At 47.9% G+C, this 21,996-nt stretch overlaps 9 protein-coding genes across 9 annotated transcripts; 4 read left to right on the plus strand and 5 right to left on the minus strand.

The window, feature by feature from the left end:
* Positions 1–616: 616 nt before the first annotated feature.
* Positions 617–1,009, minus strand: DEU56DRAFT_837365 (uncharacterized protein; the record flags this gene model as incomplete). The annotated part of the gene is made up of 1 exon (XM_041354831.1): positions 617–1,009. A coding segment is annotated over exon 1 (247 nt), but the record flags the coding sequence as incomplete, so codon positions are not given.
* A 1,394-nt stretch (positions 1,010–2,403) lies between these two features.
* DEU56DRAFT_904930 (uncharacterized protein) lies at positions 2,404–3,642 on the plus strand (the record flags this gene model as incomplete). Its single annotated transcript, XM_041356690.1, has 7 exons — positions 2,404–2,454; positions 2,542–2,629; positions 2,658–2,723; positions 2,788–2,850; positions 3,066–3,115; positions 3,176–3,181; positions 3,352–3,642. The coding sequence occupies 7 exons, from the start codon at positions 2,404–2,406 to the stop codon at positions 3,640–3,642; spliced, it is 615 nt and encodes a 204-aa protein (XP_041202349.1).
* A 910-nt stretch (positions 3,643–4,552) lies between these two features.
* Positions 4,553–5,939, plus strand: DEU56DRAFT_929797 (uncharacterized protein; the record flags this gene model as incomplete). The annotated part of the gene is made up of 5 exons (XM_041358676.1): positions 4,553–4,663; positions 4,723–4,820; positions 4,881–4,924; positions 4,982–5,420; positions 5,485–5,939. The coding sequence occupies 5 exons, from the start codon at positions 4,553–4,555 to the stop codon at positions 5,864–5,866; spliced, it is 1,074 nt and encodes a 357-aa protein (XP_041202350.1). The 3' UTR covers positions 5,867–5,939.
* Positions 5,940–6,381: 442 nt separating this feature from the next.
* Positions 6,382–8,540, plus strand: DEU56DRAFT_929802 (uncharacterized protein; the record flags this gene model as incomplete). The annotated part of the gene is made up of 5 exons (XM_041358677.1): positions 6,382–7,164; positions 7,218–7,356; positions 7,407–7,758; positions 7,805–7,948; positions 8,002–8,540. The coding sequence occupies 5 exons, from the start codon at positions 6,382–6,384 to the stop codon at positions 8,132–8,134; spliced, it is 1,551 nt and encodes a 516-aa protein (XP_041202351.1). The 3' UTR covers positions 8,135–8,540.
* Positions 8,541–9,006: 466 nt separating this feature from the next.
* DEU56DRAFT_137636 (uncharacterized protein) lies at positions 9,007–9,975 on the minus strand. The gene is made up of 3 exons (XM_041344729.1): positions 9,351–9,975; positions 9,249–9,300; positions 9,007–9,187 (listed from the first exon to the last, which is right to left on the minus strand). Exon 1 carries the CDS (start codon positions 9,837–9,839, stop codon positions 9,372–9,374), a length of 468 nt encoding a protein of 155 aa, XP_041202352.1. The 5' UTR covers positions 9,840–9,975; the 3' UTR covers positions 9,007–9,187; positions 9,249–9,300; positions 9,351–9,371.
* Positions 9,976–11,566: 1,591 nt separating this feature from the next.
* On the plus strand, positions 11,567–12,494 carry DEU56DRAFT_837388 (uncharacterized protein). The gene is made up of 4 exons (XM_041354832.1): positions 11,567–11,797; positions 11,847–11,961; positions 12,014–12,202; positions 12,256–12,494. The coding sequence occupies exons 1-4, from the start codon at positions 11,719–11,721 to the stop codon at positions 12,395–12,397; spliced, it is 525 nt and encodes a 174-aa protein (XP_041202353.1). The 5' UTR covers positions 11,567–11,718; the 3' UTR covers positions 12,398–12,494.
* DEU56DRAFT_837390 (DASH complex subunit Dam1-domain-containing protein) lies at positions 12,495–13,918 on the minus strand. Its single transcript, XM_041354833.1, has 7 exons — positions 13,603–13,918; positions 13,500–13,542; positions 13,212–13,444; positions 13,103–13,159; positions 12,982–13,048; positions 12,826–12,926; positions 12,495–12,777 (listed from the first exon to the last, which is right to left on the minus strand). Exons 1-7 carry the CDS (start codon positions 13,873–13,875, stop codon positions 12,742–12,744), a joined length of 810 nt encoding a protein of 269 aa, XP_041202354.1. The 5' UTR covers positions 13,876–13,918; the 3' UTR covers positions 12,495–12,741.
* An 87-nt stretch (positions 13,919–14,005) lies between these two features.
* Positions 14,006–17,113, minus strand: DEU56DRAFT_837394 (uncharacterized protein). Its single transcript, XM_041354834.1, has 10 exons — positions 17,003–17,113; positions 16,769–16,940; positions 16,426–16,720; positions 16,056–16,370; positions 15,845–16,003; positions 15,548–15,787; positions 14,916–15,493; positions 14,594–14,861; positions 14,331–14,540; positions 14,006–14,272 (listed from the first exon to the last, which is right to left on the minus strand). Exons 1-10 carry the CDS (start codon positions 17,034–17,036, stop codon positions 14,249–14,251), a joined length of 2,295 nt encoding a protein of 764 aa, XP_041202355.1. The 5' UTR covers positions 17,037–17,113; the 3' UTR covers positions 14,006–14,248.
* Positions 17,114–17,229: 116 nt separating this feature from the next.
* DEU56DRAFT_837395 (uncharacterized protein) lies at positions 17,230–21,926 on the minus strand. Its single transcript, XM_041354835.1, has 18 exons — positions 21,817–21,926; positions 21,502–21,763; positions 20,996–21,448; positions 20,817–20,943; positions 20,548–20,760; positions 20,286–20,492; positions 20,100–20,234; positions 19,932–20,052; positions 19,433–19,877; positions 19,258–19,383; positions 19,096–19,213; positions 18,518–19,041; positions 18,345–18,471; positions 18,097–18,293; positions 17,909–18,045; positions 17,752–17,860; positions 17,551–17,694; positions 17,230–17,499 (listed from the first exon to the last, which is right to left on the minus strand). Coding segments are annotated over exons 1-18 (3,642 nt in total). The 5' UTR covers positions 21,819–21,926; the 3' UTR covers positions 17,230–17,304.
* Between the last annotated feature and the right edge of the window lie 70 nt (positions 21,927–21,996).

Raw genomic sequence — 21,996 nt, forward strand, 5'->3', positions numbered from 1 at the left:
TTGTGTTCAAGTGAGCAGAATCATGGCGCGTCTCGACGATGTGTGAACCTGCATCGATAGTGAGCATCTAGAAGCTCGAAAAAAAGTCGAGTAAGCCTCCAGTGCGGATTCATGCCCATGTTGCTCAGTTACAACAGTCCAAATTATATGCCTGAACGATGCGTTCGGGGAAGCCTTGAGTAGGGTGTCGTGATGCGAATCTGAAGTTCTCTACAACGAGCAGCAAATCGACGGGGTTGTGCTCTATCTCATAACGAGACACATAGGCGTCCTTCAGGCGCACGTAGCTGAAAAGCCAATCCGAGTGTTCTGAACGTAAAGCCTTCAATGACTCTTGGCAAAGCTAAATTGCGTCTTCAACATTATTATTCTTCCCAATTCGTGTGAAACGAGAGTAGAGCACCGAGTTCAAATTGGAAAGAACTAGTTAGCGCTGGGACGATCAAGTTGCTCGAAATGAAAGGATTTGCGATACAGCTCAATGGCCGTGTCTTTTTTTGGAGGGCGAGGCCAAAGTTGTTAAGCGCGGTATCACGATGTGGTTGTGCAGGTTCGTTTGACGACAGTGCCTCGCGATAGAGGCTGATAGCTCGGTTGACGTCATCCGCCGAAACGGGTGAGGAGGGCTCACCCTAGGTTGTCCAATGAGACAGGACGAATTTCGTGCCCAACAGGACACGGGCGCAGCGCCCCTTCGTGCAAAAAAATGGACTCGTAGAAGTCAAAATATTTGTGTTGGTAATCGAAGCCGGACTGGAGAGTAAAGGCCAAACTATTCAGACAGAAAGCACGACCGGCATGACCCTCGGGGCACAGGGAAGCAGTGTTACGAAAAAAGTTGTACACTCTCGCCCACATCATCAATGCTGCCGCGTGCATGAAATCGTAAATTGAGTGCGAGCGTAAGATCGTTGAGGGCACTGGGATAGTATTGATGGCCCAGAGGACAGAGAAGAGTGACAGTTATGCTTTTCTACTCGACTTTGAAAGAGACTGGTGCAAGTTTGCTTGAATTTTTATTTATTCGAATTTTCGCTTATTTTACTATTTTTGAAGCATTGCGAAGTTCGAACACGTGATTCAAGACTTTCCGAAAGGGACTGTAGCCTACTAGTTGTGCCAACCGAGTAGGCTCCAAGTTGGACCAGAGAGATAGAAGAGTCGAAACTCGCTTCCAGGGTGAGGGCTCCTACAATATGGTACTTCTTCATCGAGAACGTATAAAAGACAATCGAAGGCCACATCATCCACCATCATCCTACCCTCATACACATAAACATCTCCTCTTCTGACCATGTCTAAGTCTGGCAGTCTCTCTGACGGCAATTACACAATCGAGAGCGCCTCGGGGGATCATAAAGGCTTCTTTTTGACCGTGAAAGACGGTGACATCGTTCTCGACAACAAAGCGAGCGGCATCGTGCGTTGGGCTCTAGTTTCCTTCATCCCAGCTGCTGATCACGGATATGTAGTGGTACTATGGGTATTTGGAAGAGACTTCAGTTGCGACGTTCACAGGCGTATCGCCTGAGATGCCTGAAGGAAAACTCATTTCTGTTGGGGATGCAAGTTTGCTGTCTTCTCTCTGATGTACAATTTTTCTGACCTGACTCCAGCATGCAATGCTGGTCTACGATGACAGCGGGCCCACCTCGGCCACTGCCTTTCATCTGGAGAGCACCACAGATGGCAAGAATATTTTCAGGTGCGTGTTTCCGTTAAGACAGTAACTCGCATAACTTCAGCATTGACTCTTGCACGTTCAGGGTGACGATTAAATACCGCTCTACAAAGATGTACTGGACGCCTCAGAGTGACTGCAAGGTACGTTTTGATGTCGATATGAGAATTTTCCGCCATTTACTCAATTATGTACAGATCTCTGTGCGCCCGAAGACTGGCAAAGAACTGCCGAAATGGAAGTTTTCGAAGTGTGATTAGTGATGAATAGCAACAGTGCCCCTACATGTCGTACTTCGAGCCAATCGATGACACCTGTTGTGCCTACTTGTCTCAAAATCAGGCGCGCCGGCAGGCATAAGGACCGATCCCCTCTCTCCACCATGTAATTTTGCGGACCGCCCTCGAGTCTTTATAAATGTCTTTTTGTATGCTTCGAGGAAGAGTCTAGTGGGTATCGTCCACTCATTCTCATTTTCGTGTCGGCTGATATATTTTATGATCAAACTTCGGCGAGGCAAGACAGCTGGTATATTAGTGTCATGTGCTTAGACGTTTTGGAGACACCGCTCCAGCGTGGGTTCACGTTCGCCTTGACAGACGAACCTCTACCTCCCCTTGAGGATGAATGCTCGTGGATAATGTGTACCTCTCCGACGACCCTGCGCAACGAAGTTTGTTTCCAATTCATATGTGGCTGAGTTCCAATTACTTACCATCGTGATGTCAGACTGGATCCAGAAAGGTGCTTCAGAGCGCTTCTACATCACTCCCGTGCGTGAGGGCGACGTAATGTCGACTCATTCCATTGCTCGTGTCCTCGCAATCAAGGGCGACTTGAACACTAGCTATGGAATTTAGGTACACGACCTCATTTCCTGTTTAACTGCTGGGTGGCGACGATACGCAGTGGTAAACAGATCCCTCAGCATGCCTACCCGTCATGTATGTGAGCGCTTTATCTCGGCGTTACATAGCTGACTCGGACCTGACTAGGGTGCCCGATAATGTATTGTTCGGAGTCCCTGTATTTACTGCGTACTGTGAATTGTCATCAATGCGTGGCATCGTTCTTTGCTTTCTGACTTTGAGGGAAATGAAATGCAGATGGTCTGAAGGATATTTGGCAATTCAAGGAAGGAGAATCGCTAATTGTCATGCGGCTGCGGGGTAAGTTTATCTTACCAGTGCTCCTCGCCATTCAATGTTCTGTCTTTTAAAACCATTGATACAGCGCTGTTGGCAACGTCGTCATTCAATACGCAAAGAACGTCATGAAGGCGAAAAAGTGATTGGGATTGTTGGGTCAGATGAAAAATGCCAATGGATAATGGAACTCGGAGCAGACATTGCCCTTCATTATAAATTTGATACGTTTTTTCAAGATCTTATTGACGCGACCCCAGACGTTGTGGATGCATACTTTGACAAGTGGGTCTTTTCTAGTTTCCACATGCACATTTTTATTATTTAATGATCGCCTTCGGGTATACAGTGGCGGGTAAGCTACACCAAACGATTTCAGTTATATTAACTAAAGCAGATTTGCCAGCGGTCATGCGACGAATGAAACAGAATGGCCGCATAGCGGCTTGCGGTGCGGTGCGGGGTTGAATGAGTTTCCTTGCCACTGATATGCCTAGTTAATAATTGTTCACAACGTACAATAAGGACGTTGGGAAACCCACGACGGGTGCTACCTGGACTGAAGTATTCGCCAACCGTTTAACAATCCAAGGCTTCATTATCCTCGACTTTATGTTCCCGAAGGACGGGTCCGACAGAGTAGCCACAGAAGCATTTCTGAAAATTGCTGGTGCACTTCAGCGAGGAGATATCACGCTCAAGAAGGCCGAGGACATCGTGGAGGCCCCCTTCATAGATACCCCAAATGTTTGGGAAAGACTCTTCACTGGCGCCAATACTGGGAAGTTGGTGACAAAGCTTAATTTCAGCGCATGATAGGAGAAGCAACACTTTTGATACTTTGATGCGCCAAAAATAAAATCTGCCACGATCTTTCGATCTTTCCTCGAGAACGTCTGATACTGTACCTACGCTATGCATTCGAACGGCTTGAACTGAATTGGACAATTACAGGTCAATATTTTATTTAGCGGAGGCAAACGCTCGCCTGGACTCCGCAGAGATCGCATCAACGTACAATTGTTGCGTTACTCAATAAACAAACCGCTCTCAACCCACAGTGCGGTGATATCATCAGTCTAAAGATGATGGAGCACTTAGCAATTAAGTTAGAGCTGTGACTGGGAGGGTTTCGCTATCTGGGCTATCGAACCTGATGTCATCGCATCACCCAAATGAGGAACCACAATGATGCGATGTGAGAATGGTTATGTATATAGTACTTACATGAAATTAGTTTTCCCTGACCCTCAACAGCCCCACGGTGTGACCACTATCATATCTAGGCATATTCCATCAGTTCAACGACCTATTTAAGAGGGGTAGTTAGATGTATCAAACCTGATGCCGTGAGGTATGACATTAATGATCTTGGAACCGTGCATGACGGCGTGGTCACCGTGATGAAAGCTCCGAGTCAGCCGGTTGAAACACAATTCAAAACAGGTTCAAACAGCCAACATGAACTCCTAGAGCAGTAAAGATCGTTTTGTATTGATAACCCATCATCCCTATCAAAATTACGGAATGGACCATAGATTCTGTTTCACGTTATGGGCTATGTCTATAGCTGCTACTAGATTTCGTATCCTCCGAGACCACCTGGCGGCCGGACTCTGATAGCGACTTGGGTGGGTCTTTTCTTGGGACCCTACTACATAGTATTTTCGCGCGGTTCGCGGTTCGTGGTTCGTGATTCGAATTTCACTCTATCACCATTACCAGTATGTCGAACAGTACTGCCCTTCCCAATCCAAATACTCCGCTGGCATACCTGCCTCCTACCCTGGCCAACCAGCTTGAAGTCTCCAGGTATATGTATGCGGTGACTCTCGGGGTGAGTTTTTTTTGGGCACTCCCATACGCGTTGCACAGTTAACTCAACACGCAATTCAGGCTTATGCCTGGGATCTCGCCATCAACATAGGCAATGACTACAAATTACTTTTCCACTACAAAGTGAATTTGCCAACAGCGGTTTACTTTCTGTCGAGGTAAATCATATTCATGTTATCCCCGAAAGTCGGATCGGCACGCTGATGCCCATTCTGAAGGCTATTCACTCTCAGTTATATCCTAACCAGTTTTATCTTTCAAGGTGAGTTTTTTCGCTGCTGACGAGGGCACGCATAATTTGGGTGACGCCTACCTCTAGTTGGCAGTGTTCCAAATTGCCAGGCTCTTCAGATTTCTTTGGGAGTCTGCATGGCGATTTCTCAGTCTACCACAGCCATACTCTTTCTTTTGAGGGTGCTCGCCGTATGGCATGGGAACAAGCTCGTTTGTGGAGCGTTTATTTTCTTGTGGGTCGCGGTCGCGGTAGCCTCTGCCACTGTCCCGTTCGGCACCAAGGGCGCTCACATTGGACCAACTCAGCAGTGTATCAACGTACAAGTGGCAGGCTACATAGAGTCGACGCTGATAATGGGACTTGTCAACGATAGCACTATTCTCACGGCCATTTCGTATCGCATCCTGAGGAATTGTGTCCCCGAAGATTCGTTCAAAGCTCGCATGCGGACATTCATGGGCGGCGGCGGGTCCATCCCACAACTTTCTAAGGCCTTGCTACGAGGTGGTCAGCATTACTACTTGTAAGTATGTCTTTTGCTCGAGTTCGAAGTTTCAGCCATTGATTCTTCACGTGCCATCACTTAGGATAGCTGTATGTGGCAACATTGTGATCCTTATCCTTTTGAAGGATCCCGGTGTGCCAGCCGTGTACCATGCCATGTTAAGCGTTCCAATCTTTGCTCTCATCAATGCTATGGCGTGCATCGTCTTCCGGAACATCAAGTTCGGACACATGTCTGCAGATGGCACTGCACATTTTCCTTCCATAGATCAGTCACGCTCGCACCCTAACCGACCAACTGGCAACTCTCTACCCCTTCATTTTCGCAATGTATATCATCGGGATGGAGACATGTTCACCAGGAACAATGTCACGGAGGTCAAGGTCTCACAGGCCGTAGAATCGGATGATGAGCAGAATGGTTCCTCGCTGTCGAAAGGAGTTAGATACGACGAGAGCACGTAGGCTTGTACCCCAGAAATCCTTGCGTTTGCGTGCAGAGTTGCTGGAGGGCTAGATGGACGCATTTGTGATATATGCCTGGTGGTTGATCCAGTGCCATAAAAATATGTTTGTTCGGCGTTTTCTATGTCGCAAACCTTTGTGCGCTATGGGAGAGAATTTCTTTTTTGGACATTCAAACGTCTTTGCCCGATGGCCCTTGCCCATCAGCGCTTAGCGGCCGCCCTAGCGCACACGTAGCCTAGACTCGTCTCCTATCTAAAAATAATGGGTGTGAGATTTAGGTGCCCTGGTTTCACAGGTCGCCGCTTGCCTTAACGTTAGTTGATCCAACGATTCCCAGGGCCCTCAATCCTATACAACACCAAATTCCAATTTGAAACTTTGCCTGTGAGTAGAACAGGTTTTCTTAAAATAACGGCTGTCGAACTATCATGATGATTGATGGAAGATGATTGATGAATCCTTGAGTCAGACAGTATATAACTGTACGGCTTCAGGCTGAGGCAAGACTATCAATGGCTAATTTTCTTGCTCGTTACGATTTAGAACAGTTCAAGTGGAAGCCCTTCAAAGGTGAAGGTGGCCAAAATGGATGCGTTCGCCCCCTTGGAGGCTCTGAGCATGCCCAGGATATTCTAGATCGCCATTTCAAGGGTGACCAAACGTTATTCTTCGCGGTTATTGTCGACTTGCACATCCCCGTGAGCATCACCAAGCTCAGCTCTTCCGCTCAAGAATCCTGGTGCTGGCTCCGCTTCCAAATTCCTACCGTAGCGTCATCCGTAAATGGTTCAGATCACGAGCTGCCCACGCTGAGCTATACAACCGCGAGTCCTCAAGAGATCAACCGGTGGGCGCAGCGCACTCTCATTGTCCACTCACCCTCACATATCGACCTCGATCAATTGCGGGCCAATGAGGGCCAAAAGAAGGTCCCTTCGTCCGACGGCGACTACACATGGTTGCACCTTGTTCCTGGCGAAATTGCCGACGGGACGGTCTCCAAATTCGGTCTGCTGTTCCATACCCATCACTCACCGTTCGATGGCGTAGGGATAAAGATCGTCGCAAATCGCTATCTCGCGCAACTGGCGAAGGTGCTCTCTGACTCGCACAGCGCGTCCGAGTCTATTGAATGGGGAAATGAGCTGAAAAACCTCCCTTCGGCAGCCTATAACATCCTAAACTCCAATGAATCCCTCCCTATTCCACCAGACTCGTTGGAGGAACCTTCCTTTGACCACGAATACTACAAGTCCTTGGGAAGTGTCCTCTCCGCCTTCGGCGGGGGGATGAAGGTGCCGATTATTGTCTCTTTCGATGTTTTTGTGGCTAATTCGTGAACATATAGGACACCTACGGATTTAGAGCTCGCCCGAACGATACACAGTGGCCGAAGACGCGTCGCGCCGAGGTCTTGTTTACAAAGGAAGAATCAGAAAGAATTCAAACTGCCTCGAAAATCTTTGGGTTCACACTTACACACCTTGGTATGTAGCTGCCTCCACTCCATCGGTATATCGTATTGAGAATCTACCAGTCCATGCTGCATTAGCAATGGTCGTCATAGCTGATAATCCACCCGATTTGGCGTCTTCTACCCACTACTTGAACAACATGTCTCTGGTTAATTTCCGAGGCCGGCTGGATTCAAATCACTCGCTGCATCCAGGCTATGTCCTTGGTGTTTCCATGACCAGGATTCCTGTATCAGCGTTCATGTCCCATGACGGAAGTGTCTTCCCATTGGACAGGGACAGGCTTCTTAAGGTGGCGGACATAGCCAAGGAACAGTATCGAGCCCACATAGAATTGTCCGCTGGGTTGAGTTGCATGCCGGCAGTCGGTGAAGTATACGCCTCGAACATTATACCAGCTGCGCTTGCAAACATGTACGTGTGTCGTAAAAGTCATTTACGTTTGTTCATGTCATAGCAGGCTGCCACCCAACCAGTGTTACTCATTTTCAAGTGACGGAAAAGGAGAAAACTACTTGAACCCCACTTTCGCGGATGACACTGGGAAACCCGTCTTTTCAATCGCCAAGTTCTTCACATCCGTGAACAGATTTGATCCCGGCCCGTGAGTTTTGTAGATTTCAGTAATTCAGTAATGCAATTAACTGGAGCACTTAGATTCTTTCGTCTCTCCTCTTGGGGGGGCATGATCGACCTTAGCGCTGATTATAACTCTAATCTTGTGAAGACTGAGGACATCACGAATTACTTGAATCAATGGAAGCGATTCATTTTCCTGATCCTCGACTAACACTCGCGACTGGGTGTTAACGGTCCGGGTGTCCTCCCGTCATTCCATATATCGTTAGGAGCTAGATGAGCGATGTGAACTGTTTTTTGGATATTGAATAAAAAGCTCGTACGACTGGTGTTTTTTACCAAAGGACGGAACGGTTAGTTTCGCGGAAAACTTCGCTCGACCGTGTTGAGCTATAGTTAGCACACCGTATCATCACCGCTCGCTGTCGATGTGCGCTTGACAGCCGTCTGCGCGCCGTGCGCCTGTCTCCGTGTCTCAGACTGTCAGGCAGTGTGAGAACTGCGTTATTTGCAATACCCCATTTCTTGTCAGGGCATGCAACTGGTTGACGGAGCTGCGGGAGAGCTCTGCATTCGGCCTCATTAATGATCGATTTGATCACGGGCAAGGTTTTGAAAGGCACTTACACTGAGTTATCATGATGTAGTCTGTCCTCATAATGGAAAGTCGTCCATTTTACATCACCACAGTACTCCTCCAACTATTCATCAATTGAAGTGCAAATCCTTCATACCGAAATCCCTCGCATCGCCTTCGAACTCTGACTTCGAACTCTCTCAAAGTCAATCACACTACCCACGACGGATGTGGGACAGAGGAGGCAATTGACCCAAGGGCCGGATTATCCGAACCACTGCGCCACTCGTGAAACGCCAGCAGATCTTGCCGCTCCTTCACCGCCTTCGCCACATTAGATGAATCTCTCGGGTGGATTGAAAGGGGTGGACTCGCGGATATCAATGATCCTGACTAGGATGACATCCTTTGCACTCTGTGTATTGTCAGATTGTGGGCATCATTTTATCCTCCTATGAGGAGACGATATCTGCAATCCACATTGGCCTATCGCCACGGGAACCTTGCAATTCGAGAAACAGGTTGGGCATTCTTAACCCCACAAGGAAGACTGTCGTATATATGGGGAAATGAACGTCCCATTGATGGACGGTGAATCGATAGCGCATGGGCGATAAAAATCTATTGTGAGTGCGGGATGGCAGTTTGGCAGCAATGAGACGTTTGAGTGCTGGGACATATGCTGGTCTGAGGGGGAAAACTGTGAAGTCGTGCACAAAAATGAAGGACCAAGCATAGGACACTTTACATATAATGGAATCATGCCACCGCTATGCACATGTTGGAGAAGTTGTTGAGATCTAGAACAAAATGAATACAATCAAAGACAGAGTCCTAACATCGCACTCACCTACACCGACCAATGTCTTCCTCAGTATTCATCACTGTCTTCATCGTCATCGTCATCAAGTGTAAGACATTCAATAACTGCGTTAGCCGGAATGCGGCGAACACACAGATATTCGTGTTCGTTGTTTGCTTCAGGTTTGATATAAGCGCCGATCTGTTCAACAAGATCGCACATCCGGTATACATCGATGTTTGCTCTTTCGAGTCGCGAGCTGTCAATCTTCACAATCGAAACAGTGCGCCTCCCCATTTCCACCCTCTGCAAAGCATATTCGAGAGCCTTCTCACGTGAGCCCGTCACAGATATAAAAGGAGTTCGATATCGATTTCCCCAATTCATATGCTGTTTTAATTGACGCCGGGCATTCCGATGCTCTGGATTATAGACAGCATTGGGTATGCTGGCCACAAAGCCCGAGGCACGATTGAACTGGGAACAAGACTCCTCATCATACACTCGGTAGAGATATCGTGGGAGAGGGCGGTTCATTGAAGATCTGGCTTATTATCAGATAATTGCGAAAACGCACAACAAAGATACACTACACCTTGTGAATAAAGACGAGATGTACAGCACAATGTATGCAGCGTTCGTGATTGAGAGCTTCGCGTGCAGTGATACGAGGAGATTAAACTTATCCAATGCATCCGAAGAATCAATATATATGCCTCCAGTTCTTGCCAAGCGCGCGTCCGGCCGCGCGCGCAAAGATAAAACATCAGGGGGTTCAACATTTTTGCGAGATTTCAATCAAAAGGAGATCTAGACCCGGCTAGAGGGTTTCAGAGCACTGTGCCACTGGTGGCAAAAGGTAGAAAACCGTCCGAGTCATTCCCCGCCGTGTCAATAGTGCAAAACGGGAAAAACTGACCTCCACCACAGCACCACCACAGATCCCTTTCTACATTGCTCCATCCCGTCTGAATTCTACTCAAACTGGTGGAAACGTTGCGCCTCTGTACGAGCCTAAACAAAAGCTTATCTGGTTACTTTCTTGGCGCGCCAGCCAGGAGAAATTTGTTTTCTTGTAAAAAAATTGGGACTGCTTACATAATCTCCGCCAAAAAATCAGCAACGTAGTTAGCCAATGAAAATCGTTTATCGTTTATTGGAGGACAGTACTTGCGGACCCGGGACGGACGGTCATTTCCAATTTTGCGGTATGTACGGTCTTTTGGCCCATTTGCACGCTTGGCGAAAATGCCAACACTCTCCTTATCGCACCACAACTGAGTTCGTAACAGAGAGGCCTATGCTATCTGTTTTGCACTGTAAGCTCTGTCACGACTCGGAATACCGTCAAGATCGTAAGCAGGTGTACATATAATCAAGTACTGTGAAGTCGTGCACAGAAATACTGGACCAAGCCTAGGACACCTTCTATAAGTATAATGGAATCATGCCACCGTCGTGAACATCTGGAACACAGTGAATACAATCGAAGACAGAATCCTAGCATCACACTCACCTACACCGACTGTGATGTCTTCCTCAGTCTTCATCGTCACCATCAAGTGTAAGATACTCAATAACTGCGATAGCTGGAATGCAGTGACACATATACTCGTACTTGTTCGTTGCTGCCGGTCTGACGTATCCATCCATCAGTTTGACATCTGCTCTTTTGAGTTGCGAGCTGTCAATCTTCGCAATCGAAACAGTGCGCCTCCCCATGTCCACCCTCTGCAAAGCAGATTCGAGAGCCTTCGCGCGTGAGCTCGTCACAGATAAAAAGGGAGTTGGTAGTTGATATCCCAAATTCGTATGTTGTTCTAATTCATGCCCGGCATTCTGATGCTCGGTGTTGCAGACAGCATTATGTATGCTAGCCACAAAGCCTAAATCACGATCAAACTGGGAATGAGACTTCTCATCATACACTCGGTAGAGATATCGTGGGAGAGGGTTGTCCATTGAAGATCTGGCTGATTATCAGATAATTGCGAGAACGTACGACAAAGATACACGACACCTTGTGGATATTAATGACGGGATGTACAATCAGAGAAAACCTGCAGTACGATGCATTCAGCGTTCGATTGAGAGCTGCGGGGTGCACTAATGTGGGGAGATTGAACTTATCCAATTAATAAGAATAAATATACATTCTATAAGTTCTTGGCGCCCGCAAAGATAAGCCCTTAATGAGGATCATGCGGGGGAGAATGAGTTAGGACAAGGCTAGAATTTCAGCAGTTGTTTGGATCAGAGGCCGTTGCCAAACAACCACCTGAACCCAAATTCGGCTTGAGCTCAAGTTGAGCCCCAACTCTTTGCATAGTCATCGCACATGTAGAAGGTGTCGCTTGCTTTCGAGCGCGGGCATCTTAACTTCTCATCACTCCTTCAACGTCCCTGCTCTCGACTCATGTCAGGTCCCTCCGCATCGACTTCGACAAAGCCGCATAATCGAAACCCAACCGGGAGGAACCAATACAAGGACTGTCGTACGTATCCATTCTTTCTGCTCTTTATAGCGTTTTTTACCATCTGCAGCCCCGAAGAATGACAATCGGGTTACGGAGCTTCTGTATGACTATCAGCGGAGAGAGATATTTGATAAGAAGAAGATAAGTCAACTCCTGAATGACGAGCACGGGATCAAGCTGAGGTACGCGTGTTCTGCGCTCTTCTTTACCTTGATAATTAATGTTGTTCTTCAGTGAAAGCTCGGTAGCTCGCAGACGAAGAGCTCTGGGTCTCTATGCAAGTGGCGTGACCACCCGACAGCTGCCAGAGACGGTCAAAAGACAGCTCGTGCTCACCCAGATGTTGAAAGATCCAGAAAAGAAGCTCGGCCCTCGGATGATCAAACAGCTGATTGCTCGTGACACCGGTATTCATCTGACAAGGTAAATGAAGACCATATCACTCCTTTAATAACGTTCTCATGATGATAATGTAGGGATTACATTAGGGCTGAGATGATGAGACAAGACCCTGAAGGGTTCGCATCTAGAGATACGTCCATGAAGAAGACGAATACCTTAGAGATCAGTGATGGAGAGTCTACGATTCATACCATGGCCGTGTTGCCGACATGTTGACGCACACAATCGCTCTCGAGATCAGCTTGTTTAAGTATTCCGTGTAAACCTTGTTTAATAAATTTCCAATGAATACATAGCAGCTCAGAATAGCCCTCACGCGCAAGACCCAATCTGGTCAAGATCTTAACGGTACACTATAAACTTTCCTGGATAAGGGCTCGCTACCGCAGTCGCAATAAGTATATCTCCTGGCGTTATCATTATTGGTGTGCGAGATGCTGCTCGCATTGACCAAATCGAATAAGCTATGCGCGATTACTGCAAAAAAGCTAAGATGGGCTGAAATCCAGGGAGCGCGAGAACCAAAGATGTTGGAAAGCATACAAGCGCTACGCCGGATCTCACGACAATCCAGTCCAGTGGTAAAGGACTGTGCCCTGTTCGAAGATTAGCAGAAAAATTTTGCTCGACTGGCTGTGACATACAGTACTGCTTTCCTTTTGCACAATCTTTCGGTTCACCAAAGCAATCAAACATTTGTTGACACGTGCCTGATTGAGATCGGGAGGTTTGATGAGCTCGATGACTGTGTACGAGCACAAGTGAGCCATTATATACTGCAACGAAAAAGAGTTACCCACGCTTGACGCCTCGCCCATCGCTGTCCATCATGAATTCTATCACAGATTCCATGTTACGTCGAAGACCCTGAAGCGTCTGACCTTCAATAAACAGTCTCATAACATCAGCGAGTATTCGTACCGGATCGCTACCTCGAAACTCGAGAGGAAGAGACATCACTATCTTCTCAAGTGAAAGCTGCAATAACGATCAAAAATTCTGAAAGATATCCCCCTGCACCAGTGCTCACCGATCTCTCCTTTTTCTCCTTTGGAGTGAGCTTTATTTTAGCCTTCTTCTTGGGAATACCTGTCGATGTTGTCTTTGCAATGTTGGTAGAGGCATTCCTTGTCGTAGCATTCGTAGTGTACGTTGTTTCAAACTCTGGGTTCTCGCTGAACGTCGTCTTGTCTGCCTCTAAATCTGGCGGAACGGCTGATGCTGCTTTCAGAGCAGCTTGTTCAGCCAAACGGGCGTTTTCCTCTAATAAATATGTCGCTTGATCTAGACCGTATAATAAATTCACTGCACAACTTACCAGCTCGTCGCTTAGCCAGTTGGAACGACGCGTCTGTTGGAGCCTGGCAGAATAAACAGAGATCAGTCGATGAGCTTGATCATCAGGAAGTACCAGAACTCACCTGCGGCCAGTCCACAGTGAGCGCGTTCATGTCCATGACATATAGCCAGCTCGCGAAGCTCTCATTGAAGGTCTTCAGAGAGTTGCTGAGCTTCCTTAGGCCATCTACGTTCGCCTGCAGCGCCTCAACTTCGTCGACTAGCTCTGCCATTACAGGTTCGATGAAGCCAAGGCCATGGGGCGCATCAGGATGGTTACCTGATCGCGAGAAAGCGAAGAGGGACCCTTGGGAGACACGTTTGAGAGGTGTTCTATGCGGCGTATGTCCTGGCATAGCGGGGACAACTAGAGGAGACCAATAGTAGAGATCAAAGTGCTCACGTGCTTGACGCGTCCTGATATTGATCACGCTATTTTTATACCAGAAGAACTACAGCAAAGTTTGATAAGCTCACGAACGGGCAGAGGGGATATCGATATATGCAGCTGAAAATATGCATATATCGTGCGCAATACCATCATTCATAGACGTCCCCACGACTAGACAATATTGCAAACACCACATAGGATATTAGCTCCAAACCGAAAAGATGAACATTTTACGATATACTACCAACATTACTACAGTTGAAATGCTAACTCGAACGCGAAAAAAATAAACAGCGTCCAGTGCACAAAACAACATCTAACCGTCGAAAAACAGCAATCTAGTTTGTTTGTGCACCCACAGCCTAGTGAAAAGCCCCTCGTAAGCGTCCAGCGGGATAAAAGTAATAGAGATACCCTTACCAGGCGTTTCAAGTGTTCCATGAAAACCTGCAAGCTCACATCGTCCGTGAAGATTGCTTGGCCAGCGCCCGCAGCTTGTGCAGTGCCATACATCGATGTCGACATGTGCGTCGTCGACGGATTGAGCTTGGATAGCAGGAATCGAGCTTGACTGCCACCCTGGTCGCAGACGATGTAACGTGGAATAGGGAAGCGGTCGACGAGCAAGTCCTGTGTGTACGTCCGTCAATGCGAGTCAAAAGCATACAGCCGAATCGTCGCACCTGAGCATCTGTAACTGGGTTCTCCAACAGTTCTTTGAAGTTCTCGTACCCATCCTGGTCTTGGTAGCCTGCCTTCCTCCACTGGGCGACCGTTTCACCGTGGAAAATAAGAATATGGAAGAAGGTGTCAAGAAGAAGGATGACATCGGGTTTGATAGAGACGCTGTCCAGCAAGACAGGCTGAGGCTCGGCATCAAATGTGTAAGACATTAGAGTAGGTTGGATCATAATCAAAGAGTTGTTGACGTCTTCCTCGTTGAGAATATGTCTGTCATATGGCAATTTAGCATCCAAAAGTTTACCGCACATCGAAGGTACAGACCTGTAGAATGCAGTCTCGTCGGGACTGTTGTTAAACACCTGCAAGAACTGACTTCTCCGGAGATGGAACATAAACTGTGGATAGATGCTGAAATTATCCGTTAGTCTAAAGCTGACAGGGTCCTCCTTTCGGTAGTCTGCGAACTTCTGGCAGAGACGGATGAGCATGCGGTCAAGCCAGCGCAGAACGTCTGGTGAATCGTCTATTTCGGCCTTGAAGACCGCTATCCTCGCCATAAGTACGGCAGCAGCTTCTTGGTCGAAGGAAGAAGCTATGCTCGGAGAGTTCGCTTCTGCAAAATTTCGAGCGATCGTTGTGACGCGCAAGCGCATCTGCCCAGAGGAGTGTTGATAATGAGTTACGAATTGGATGAGACCCCTTGACCCAGGAGACAATGCCTGGCCCGCAGGAGTAACAACCTCGAAGTAAATGGCAGCAGATGTCCTAGGCGTAATGGAGTTAATTCGCCAGGCCGACGTTTGACCAATACCAATTTCTGTCTCGCCAACGCATGCAGATTTCTTCCCAGCGGAGATTGCATGTCCGATAAGACCAGAAACCTTCAGCTCCTTGGTGGTCTAAATAAATTCAAAGTCAATAGCTTGCGTAGAGGAGAATACGACACGACTTGCCTGTACGTCGAATGTCGCATTGAAGCCCATCTGCAAGAAGTCCTGGTCGTCCTTATTAAACATGCGCAGGAAGCTTTGCTTGAAGATCGACGTAGCGAATGAATCCGATAGTACAATAACACCGTTTGTCGAGTTTGGTAGGGACTTCATCTCAAGCAAGCCCACTTGATCCAAGCAACCAGCAAACAAATCGACAGCATGGCCGTTGTTAGATGCTCGCTTCGCCAGACCTTCATAGAACTAACAGAAAGCGAACTATGGTGTCATCGCACATGATTGCAGTCATCTAGGACGAACCTTTATAGCGCGTTTGTAGTGCTTGACGCTGTCTCGTTCGATGTCGTGATGAGAGCGAATGGGTTCCTTCAGCTCATTGCTGACAACCATGCCGGGACCCTCTGTTGCAGGCCCGCCCGCAAAAATCATTATGCGTGCGCCCGTGTTAGGGAAAGTCGTCTGGAAAATATCATCACTCAGATGCTTTTCTCACCACAATTGATATGCGCACCTCCAGGAGTCCAACGGCGACACTGACGGCCACACCCGTGCAACGTAAAGCGCGCTTGTCATTGGCAACGGGCCAAGGATCACGAGCAAGTGCTTCCAAAATACCAGTAAGCTGGAATTCGCATTGCTGTACAGGAAGCAAGAAACGGGCGGCTCCAAATGCTTGTTGGGGCATGGGCTGGCCGGCGCGGGGTGCGGCGCGAGTTGTCGTGCTGAGTCCGAGCATGTCTTGAATCTGTTTCTGCGTATACTCCTTGCCGCCACGGAAGACATATGATTTGCTGCACTCGGCATAGCCCAATTCGTGTACTTGTGTCTGGCAGTTAAGGTGATAAAATTGCACGCGGGGGTGAATGAATACGAATACGTACCATTGTGCCGAACGTGATGAGACCAACTAGAGCATATGGTGGGATCAAGCTGAGACTGACGACAAGGGCATCTCGGAGTGCTTTGAGGTCTTCGGCATCTAAACAGGTATCGACAACAAACAGAAAGACGGGAGGAACCTGAGCAGGACGAGATAGTGTGTATTCAATTGTCGTGTACTTTGGAAGCAGTTCGGCGGGTAGATTGGTGTTAGAGATGTCTTTGTAATGAGGCGGGAAAGCATTGCGAGTCAAGCAGAATGGACAAATCCATAGTTTGCCTCTGATATCAATTTGACTACGTGTGTTATTAGTAGAGTTTGAGTAAGGAAGAGAAGAGACATACCAATACGGGTTGAGAATAGCACGACACGGGGGTTTACACGTCACGGGTTCGTATAATACTGGAGGAAGATCCTCTCGCTGCTTCAAAGGCGTATAAAGCGCCGATATCGGGACCACAGTCCGTGTCGCCTCTATCCGAGAAGAAGGCCATACATTCCACGAAAGACGAACACCTGAAATCAAAAGTCAAATGTTAAGCTAATCAATGATATGGCAAGATATCGGTGAAACAAACCATCCCGCTCTTCGACATCTTCAAAATTGAGCATCTCAGCGCCTCCGCACGGGTTCAGAGAAAGGTTACAAGGGCGCGACTGTTTTGCTTGTGAGTTGACTTGAACACGAGTGCAACGTCACTCCAAAGTATAATCTATCTGCACCAATTTGGATGTGTTTCAGGCGGAGCTTAAAGCGACCACTACGTTCCGGACATACTCTTAGTAAACGATTTTCATTGGCTAACTTGGAGAAGTCTACAATATTATTATGATCTCGAAAGCTTTGCGTGGGGCATCTAGCTACATGTATGCAGCGTATTTACTGAGATTTCTTCTCTGCAGCTGCCTCTTCTACTAATCTAGCCTCTTCCCTTCGTCTCGCCTCCCTCCGTTCCCTACCCCGAGTGACTAACGGTTTGGGTTCGAGATCTGCGAAGAGGCGTTTGCAGAGCTTCTCGATAATCCAACAACCAACAAAGTCGGCGATCATGACGCTGGTTAACTTCACTTTGAACTAAGGGAATAAGAGTTAGACTTTGGCGTAAAATGTCTGGAAGCGACGCACCGGTCCCTCCATCTCAACGATCTGTAGCCATCTGTTCATCTCGGGCATAAAGTCCGTAGCTCCAGAGAACGCAACAGCACTAGCACCAACAAGTCCCCAGTATAAGCTCGAGTTCTCGCGGATTCCCTCACGGAACGGGCGGCCCTGTATGAAAATGTCATCAATTATATCAACTTAAACATGGTCAGCGAAATAAATTACCTGGAAGTTGATAGTGAATGTCGAAACCTGTTGAGAGAGGCCCAGAAGGTAGATAGCGGTGTTCAAGAGACTGGGCTCGAACTTCGCCTCGAGGTCAATTACACCAGCTCTACAAAGAACTCAGCAGATTGTCGGTATAAAATAGACCGAGACTCACGGCTCATGGAAATGCGACAAGTTCGTAATGTAAACGAGCGATATGATGTGCAGGGCAAACTGGAGCAGCACGGATAGTAGAACGTAGAGGTTAAAGATGTTGCCTAGCGGCCTCTCCCGGGAAAGTTTTTCAACCGGCTGTCGTTGAACGCTCAGTGTGGCAAAAAAATCGGGCAAGCAACGACGCACCTTGGCCCGGGATATGCAGAGGAAACAGACGGACATCAACATTCCGCTAACTGTTACCTGATAATCACCAAACTTGATGCCGTCGAGATATTGGACAGACAAGCTGTATGCGGTGATAAGGCAGTTCAGCGCCAAAATCTTGTACATCTGAATGGTAGCAACCAAAGTGCAGCGACCTTGCCTGATAATGTGGGTAACTGTTCCAAAGCTCAGTAGGAACTTTCGATGGTAAGCGTATACAAACTCACTGGCAGCGACATGGGACAGCTTCGATGTGAATGGTGCGGCGCATGAAGCGTCTCCAAGTTTAATCTGAGGAACATCCTCATCACCTTCCATGTTGGCCATAGCATCAGTGATCGAAGCGAGGTCAAACTAAAATATCGTCAGCCGGCGAAATCTCACAAGGAAAAAATCCCACCTTCTCCATCGGATTCTTTTTACGCGCGGCTTGTAAATTCTCCGCAGCTTTTTTCTGCGCCTCAACAACATCCGGGTAGAGGTGCGCAATAGCAGGAGGCACAGGCGGCGGCACCTGTCCGAACCTCGCCGACATCTTCAGCTGGCTCTCGTAGACTTTCTTGATCCGCTCGGCTTTCTGATATTCCGCTATTTTCTGGAGGTCCTCGGGTGTCCCATCTAGAAGAGCGACGCCGATATGAGCCTGCTTGAGTGCACCGACGTCATTTGTGCCGTCTCCAGCCATGAGTGTAGTATAGCCAAGCGTTTTGAGACTGGTGAGGATGAATTCCTTCTGCGTAGGCGAGACACGAGCGTAAACCCAGGTATTTTGCACCAAGTCATTCCACGATGGACGAGATTCGAACTGCTTCATGGCGGCACCGGTAACACAGATATCGTACTCGTCAAAGAGGCGCTGGTCCAAAGGCTGAGAAGGATCTACCGGGATGATCTTGGTTTCATCCACGGTGCGCCAGACCAGATCTATAACATAAATCAAAATCATTCACGGACTGGCTGCAATAGTAATCAACTCACCTGATTCATGCGCCGGGTTCTCGCGCAAGTCCAGAATCAAGGCGTCGCGATCGACGATCTCGACATCCCTTGCGACATGAACGGCCGTCAATGGGTTGTCGCCAGTAATCATAATGCACTATTGTACGATGAGCAAAGTCCCATAGCAAACGAACGACTTACCCTGTGCGACGAATCGGCAAGCATCTTGAGGGTTTCAATAGCATCTGGCTTGAGAGGGCAATGGAAGACCAAAAATCCAGCAAACATAAGGCTGCTCTCAACACCCTCGCGGGATAATTTATTGATCTACAACAACCGTTAATAATGTGCGTGCAGTTGCCAGGACATTACTAACCTTGTCGATCGACATGGTATCCATCTCCTTTGTTCCCAAAGCCAAAACGCGACTGCCACGCCTAGTATACCACTTGTACGTCACATCATACCATTCGGGGACTTCCGCGAGCATGCCTTTGATTGTTTCAGGTGCACCTTTAACAGCGACGAGGACCTTGCCACTGGGCAAGCTCGACACGGTGGACATGCGCTTGAGAGCCGACGAAAATTGGAAACGGCGCCGAATAAAAACCCTCGACGCATTCGGAGATTTGATTGAAGATGGCGCTACTTGGTCACCATTCAAGAGCTGCCAGTCAAGGGCTTCCAACGTCGTCTTCTCCATCGGATCTCCGACAATCGTCCCATCATCGAGACGAACGAGTGCATGTGCTGCAGCCAAGCAAAGGGTGGTATACTTGGAAGTGTCCTTGACGTCCACAAGCTTCAGTTTGTCTGATTCGCTAGAATTGTTTGTGTATTAGTAGGGGGATAGTGATAAGATAGGATATACCAACTCAATGCCTGCAACACCCTCTAACACTAGGTTCTCCGCCGTAATGGTTCCCGTTTTGTCGAAGCAACAAATATCGACGCGGCCAGCGGACGGGATACGGAATGGCTCGGTGCAGAATATGGCTAGAAATAATGAGACAAAATATCACAGAAAACGAAATACGACATACCGAATTTTGATAAAGCCACCAAGGATGCGTTTACGGCCAAAGAAAGCTCCATAGGTAATTCCGGGGGAACGACGCTCGTAATGATAAGCACGCAGTCAAGCAAAAGTTTAGACTTTTTTAAATCGCGCTCGATGCCTATATGTATGCTTGTGAGTAGTCGCCCCGTACGCAAGAGATGACACGTACCCTTCACCCAAACATACCAACTAGCGGCGATCGCGAAGATGAGCAAGAATCCAATAAACAGGAATGATTCGAGATTATTCGCGGAAACGCGTTCCGTTGAGAATATCATCGTCCTCACAAGTTGTCCCTGGGCCGTGCCGAAACCGGTTCTCAAAACAAGTCCCAGACATCCACCATCCGGAGTCGCTGCAGTAACTTGACCCTGGCCTGAAATCCAAATGACCACATTAACGAAGGAATACACTGCAAGTGTCGAACGTACCCGTCGGGCTTGCTTGGAGCACCTTGGTTCCACTGAACAGGACCGCGTTCTTGTGCGTGCCGTCAACGTCAAGTTTGTCCTTGCTGTCGAGAAGCTGGATGGATTCCTTGAGTAGCGGGGTAGATTCTCCCGACAGCATGGCTTCGTTGACGATACATGTGCCTTGCACAAGAAGGACGTCGGCAGGAACTACCGTTTCAAACTGCTGTCGTGCTGTGATGATGCGTTAGTCAAGTAATGTCACTAACAGGCAAACACATGACACTGACCAACCGAAACAAGGTCTCCGGGGAGAAGCTCGTCAGACTGAACGGTAACCCACTTTGAATCCCGGTAGCACTGAATAGGATACGGTGCGACAGCCATTGTACGGAATTCTGTGAGAGTTTTCAAGCGCTACAAGTCAAGTCAGCTTTAGAGTTGCTAATAAGAAAAAGAAAAGACACGCCTGCCAGACCACGGTGCACTCGAACATGACAAGCATGAATAGCGTGAATATGCTGTAATACCAATACTCATCCAAGCACCAGAGCGCAACACAGAATATTTGGAAAACGAAGAAAGGAGCCGTCGCATGTTCGCCGAAAAGTTCGGAAAAAGAGGGGATCGGAATGTTGAATTCGTTTTTCCCATACAATGACTTCAAGGGCGGAATTGCATCCAGATTAAGGCCAGTGGGATGTAAAAAGGTAGATAATGATGGACATTGGGTGGATGGGTATGGGAGACGAGTAAACACGACAGGATTCTTGCCGGCGACAATGTAAGTGTCTCGCTGGTAATTGAACGAGTAGGACATCGGCTCTGATGGTACAGCCTTGAGCAGCGGAACAATTTCGCCTTGACCACGATGGACATGAGGAACCAAGCGTATACAGTCTGCATCCTCAATAGACCGCGCCTTTCGAAATATATAAGGATATTATTTTGACATCTACAAACACAACTGCACACCTTTCGTGTTGTTATCCAAGCTTTTGCGCCAGCACTCCATCGAGTGACCAGGAAACTTAAAGCATGACCTGCGCCCAACGATACACAAGCTAGGAAAGTCCACTCCTCGCTTTTCAACCAGTCGTCGTACTTGATGTAATACGCATACGCAAGAAGCGGATAGAGCGAGAGGAATGGAATGGTGTACAAGTGCGTGTACCATGGAAGGGCGACATGTAAGCTGGCTTTAGCAATCTCATTAGACTGCACGGTGACAGAGGCCCTGCATTTCACGTATATTAGCAACGTTTTGAAAAAGAAAATACTGATACTTGCATATTCGGGCGACACAGGCTATTCAAGCCGGGTACCCAAGATATTGCGAGTCTTCTGTTTAGATTGTTGTGACTGGTCGTGTACTTGGTCGTGGCGAATTTTGGTTCTAGTTAAGCTCAGCTTACGCAATCCTGCCACGGCAATTGGTTCCGAGTCTTTTGGCAATTTTGAACTCCAACG

The sequence above is a fragment of the Suillus clintonianus genome, assembly GCF_016758775.1.
Source record: "Suillus clintonianus strain FC179 chromosome Unknown DEU56scaffold_141, whole genome shotgun sequence".
NCBI classification, from domain to species: Eukaryota; Fungi; Basidiomycota; class Agaricomycetes; order Boletales; family Suillaceae; genus Suillus; species Suillus clintonianus.

What these genes read in the sequence shown, in the direction of transcription:
- DEU56DRAFT_137636 (XM_041344729.1), bottom strand. Translation starts at nt 9,839, where the DNA reads ATGAACCGCCCTCTCCCACGATATCTCTACCGAGTGTATGATGAGGAG.
- DEU56DRAFT_837388 (XM_041354832.1), top strand. Translation starts at nt 11,719, where the DNA reads ATGTCAGGTCCCTCCGCATCGACTTCGACAAAGCCGCATAATCGAAAC. An exon ending in GAACCAATACAAGGACTGTC is followed by an intron (nt 11,798 to 11,846) that starts GTACGTATCCAT and finishes TACCATCTGCAG; the next exon opens with CCCCGAAGAATGACAATCGG. An exon ending in ACCGGTATTCATCTGACAAG is followed by an intron (nt 12,203 to 12,255) that starts GTAAATGAAGAC and finishes ATGATAATGTAG; the next exon opens with GGATTACATTAGGGCTGAGA.
- DEU56DRAFT_837390 (XM_041354833.1), bottom strand. Translation starts at nt 13,875, where the DNA reads ATGCCAGGACATACGCCGCATAGAACACCTCTCAAACGTGTCTCCCAA. An exon ending in CGATGGGCGAGGCGTCAAGC is followed by an intron (nt 12,927 to 12,981) that starts GTGGGTAACTCT and finishes GCTCGTACACAG; the next exon opens with TCATCGAGCTCATCAAACCT. An exon ending in TGCAAAAGGAAAGCAGTACT is followed by an intron (nt 12,778 to 12,825) that starts GTATGTCACAGC and finishes ATCTTCGAACAG; the next exon opens with GGCACAGTCCTTTACCACTG.
- DEU56DRAFT_837394 (XM_041354834.1), bottom strand. Translation starts at nt 17,036, where the DNA reads ATGCTCAATTTTGAAGATGTCGAAGAGCGGGATG. An exon ending in GCTATTCTCAACCCGTATTG is followed by an intron (nt 16,721 to 16,768) that starts GTATGTCTCTTC and finishes TAACACACGTAG; the next exon opens with TCAAATTGATATCAGAGGCA. An exon ending in TCGCCGTTGGACTCCTGGAG is followed by an intron (nt 16,004 to 16,055) that starts GTGCGCATATCA and finishes GATATTTTCCAG; the next exon opens with ACGACTTTCCCTAACACGGG.
- DEU56DRAFT_837395 (XM_041354835.1), bottom strand. An exon ending in GGTGGCTTTATCAAAATTCG is followed by an intron (nt 20,053 to 20,099) that starts GTATGTCGTATT and finishes CATTATTTCTAG; the next exon opens with CCATATTCTGCACCGAGCCA. An exon ending in GCTGTCCCATGTCGCTGCCA is followed by an intron (nt 18,294 to 18,344) that starts GTGAGTTTGTAT and finishes GCTTTGGAACAG; the next exon opens with TTACCCACATTATCAGGCAA.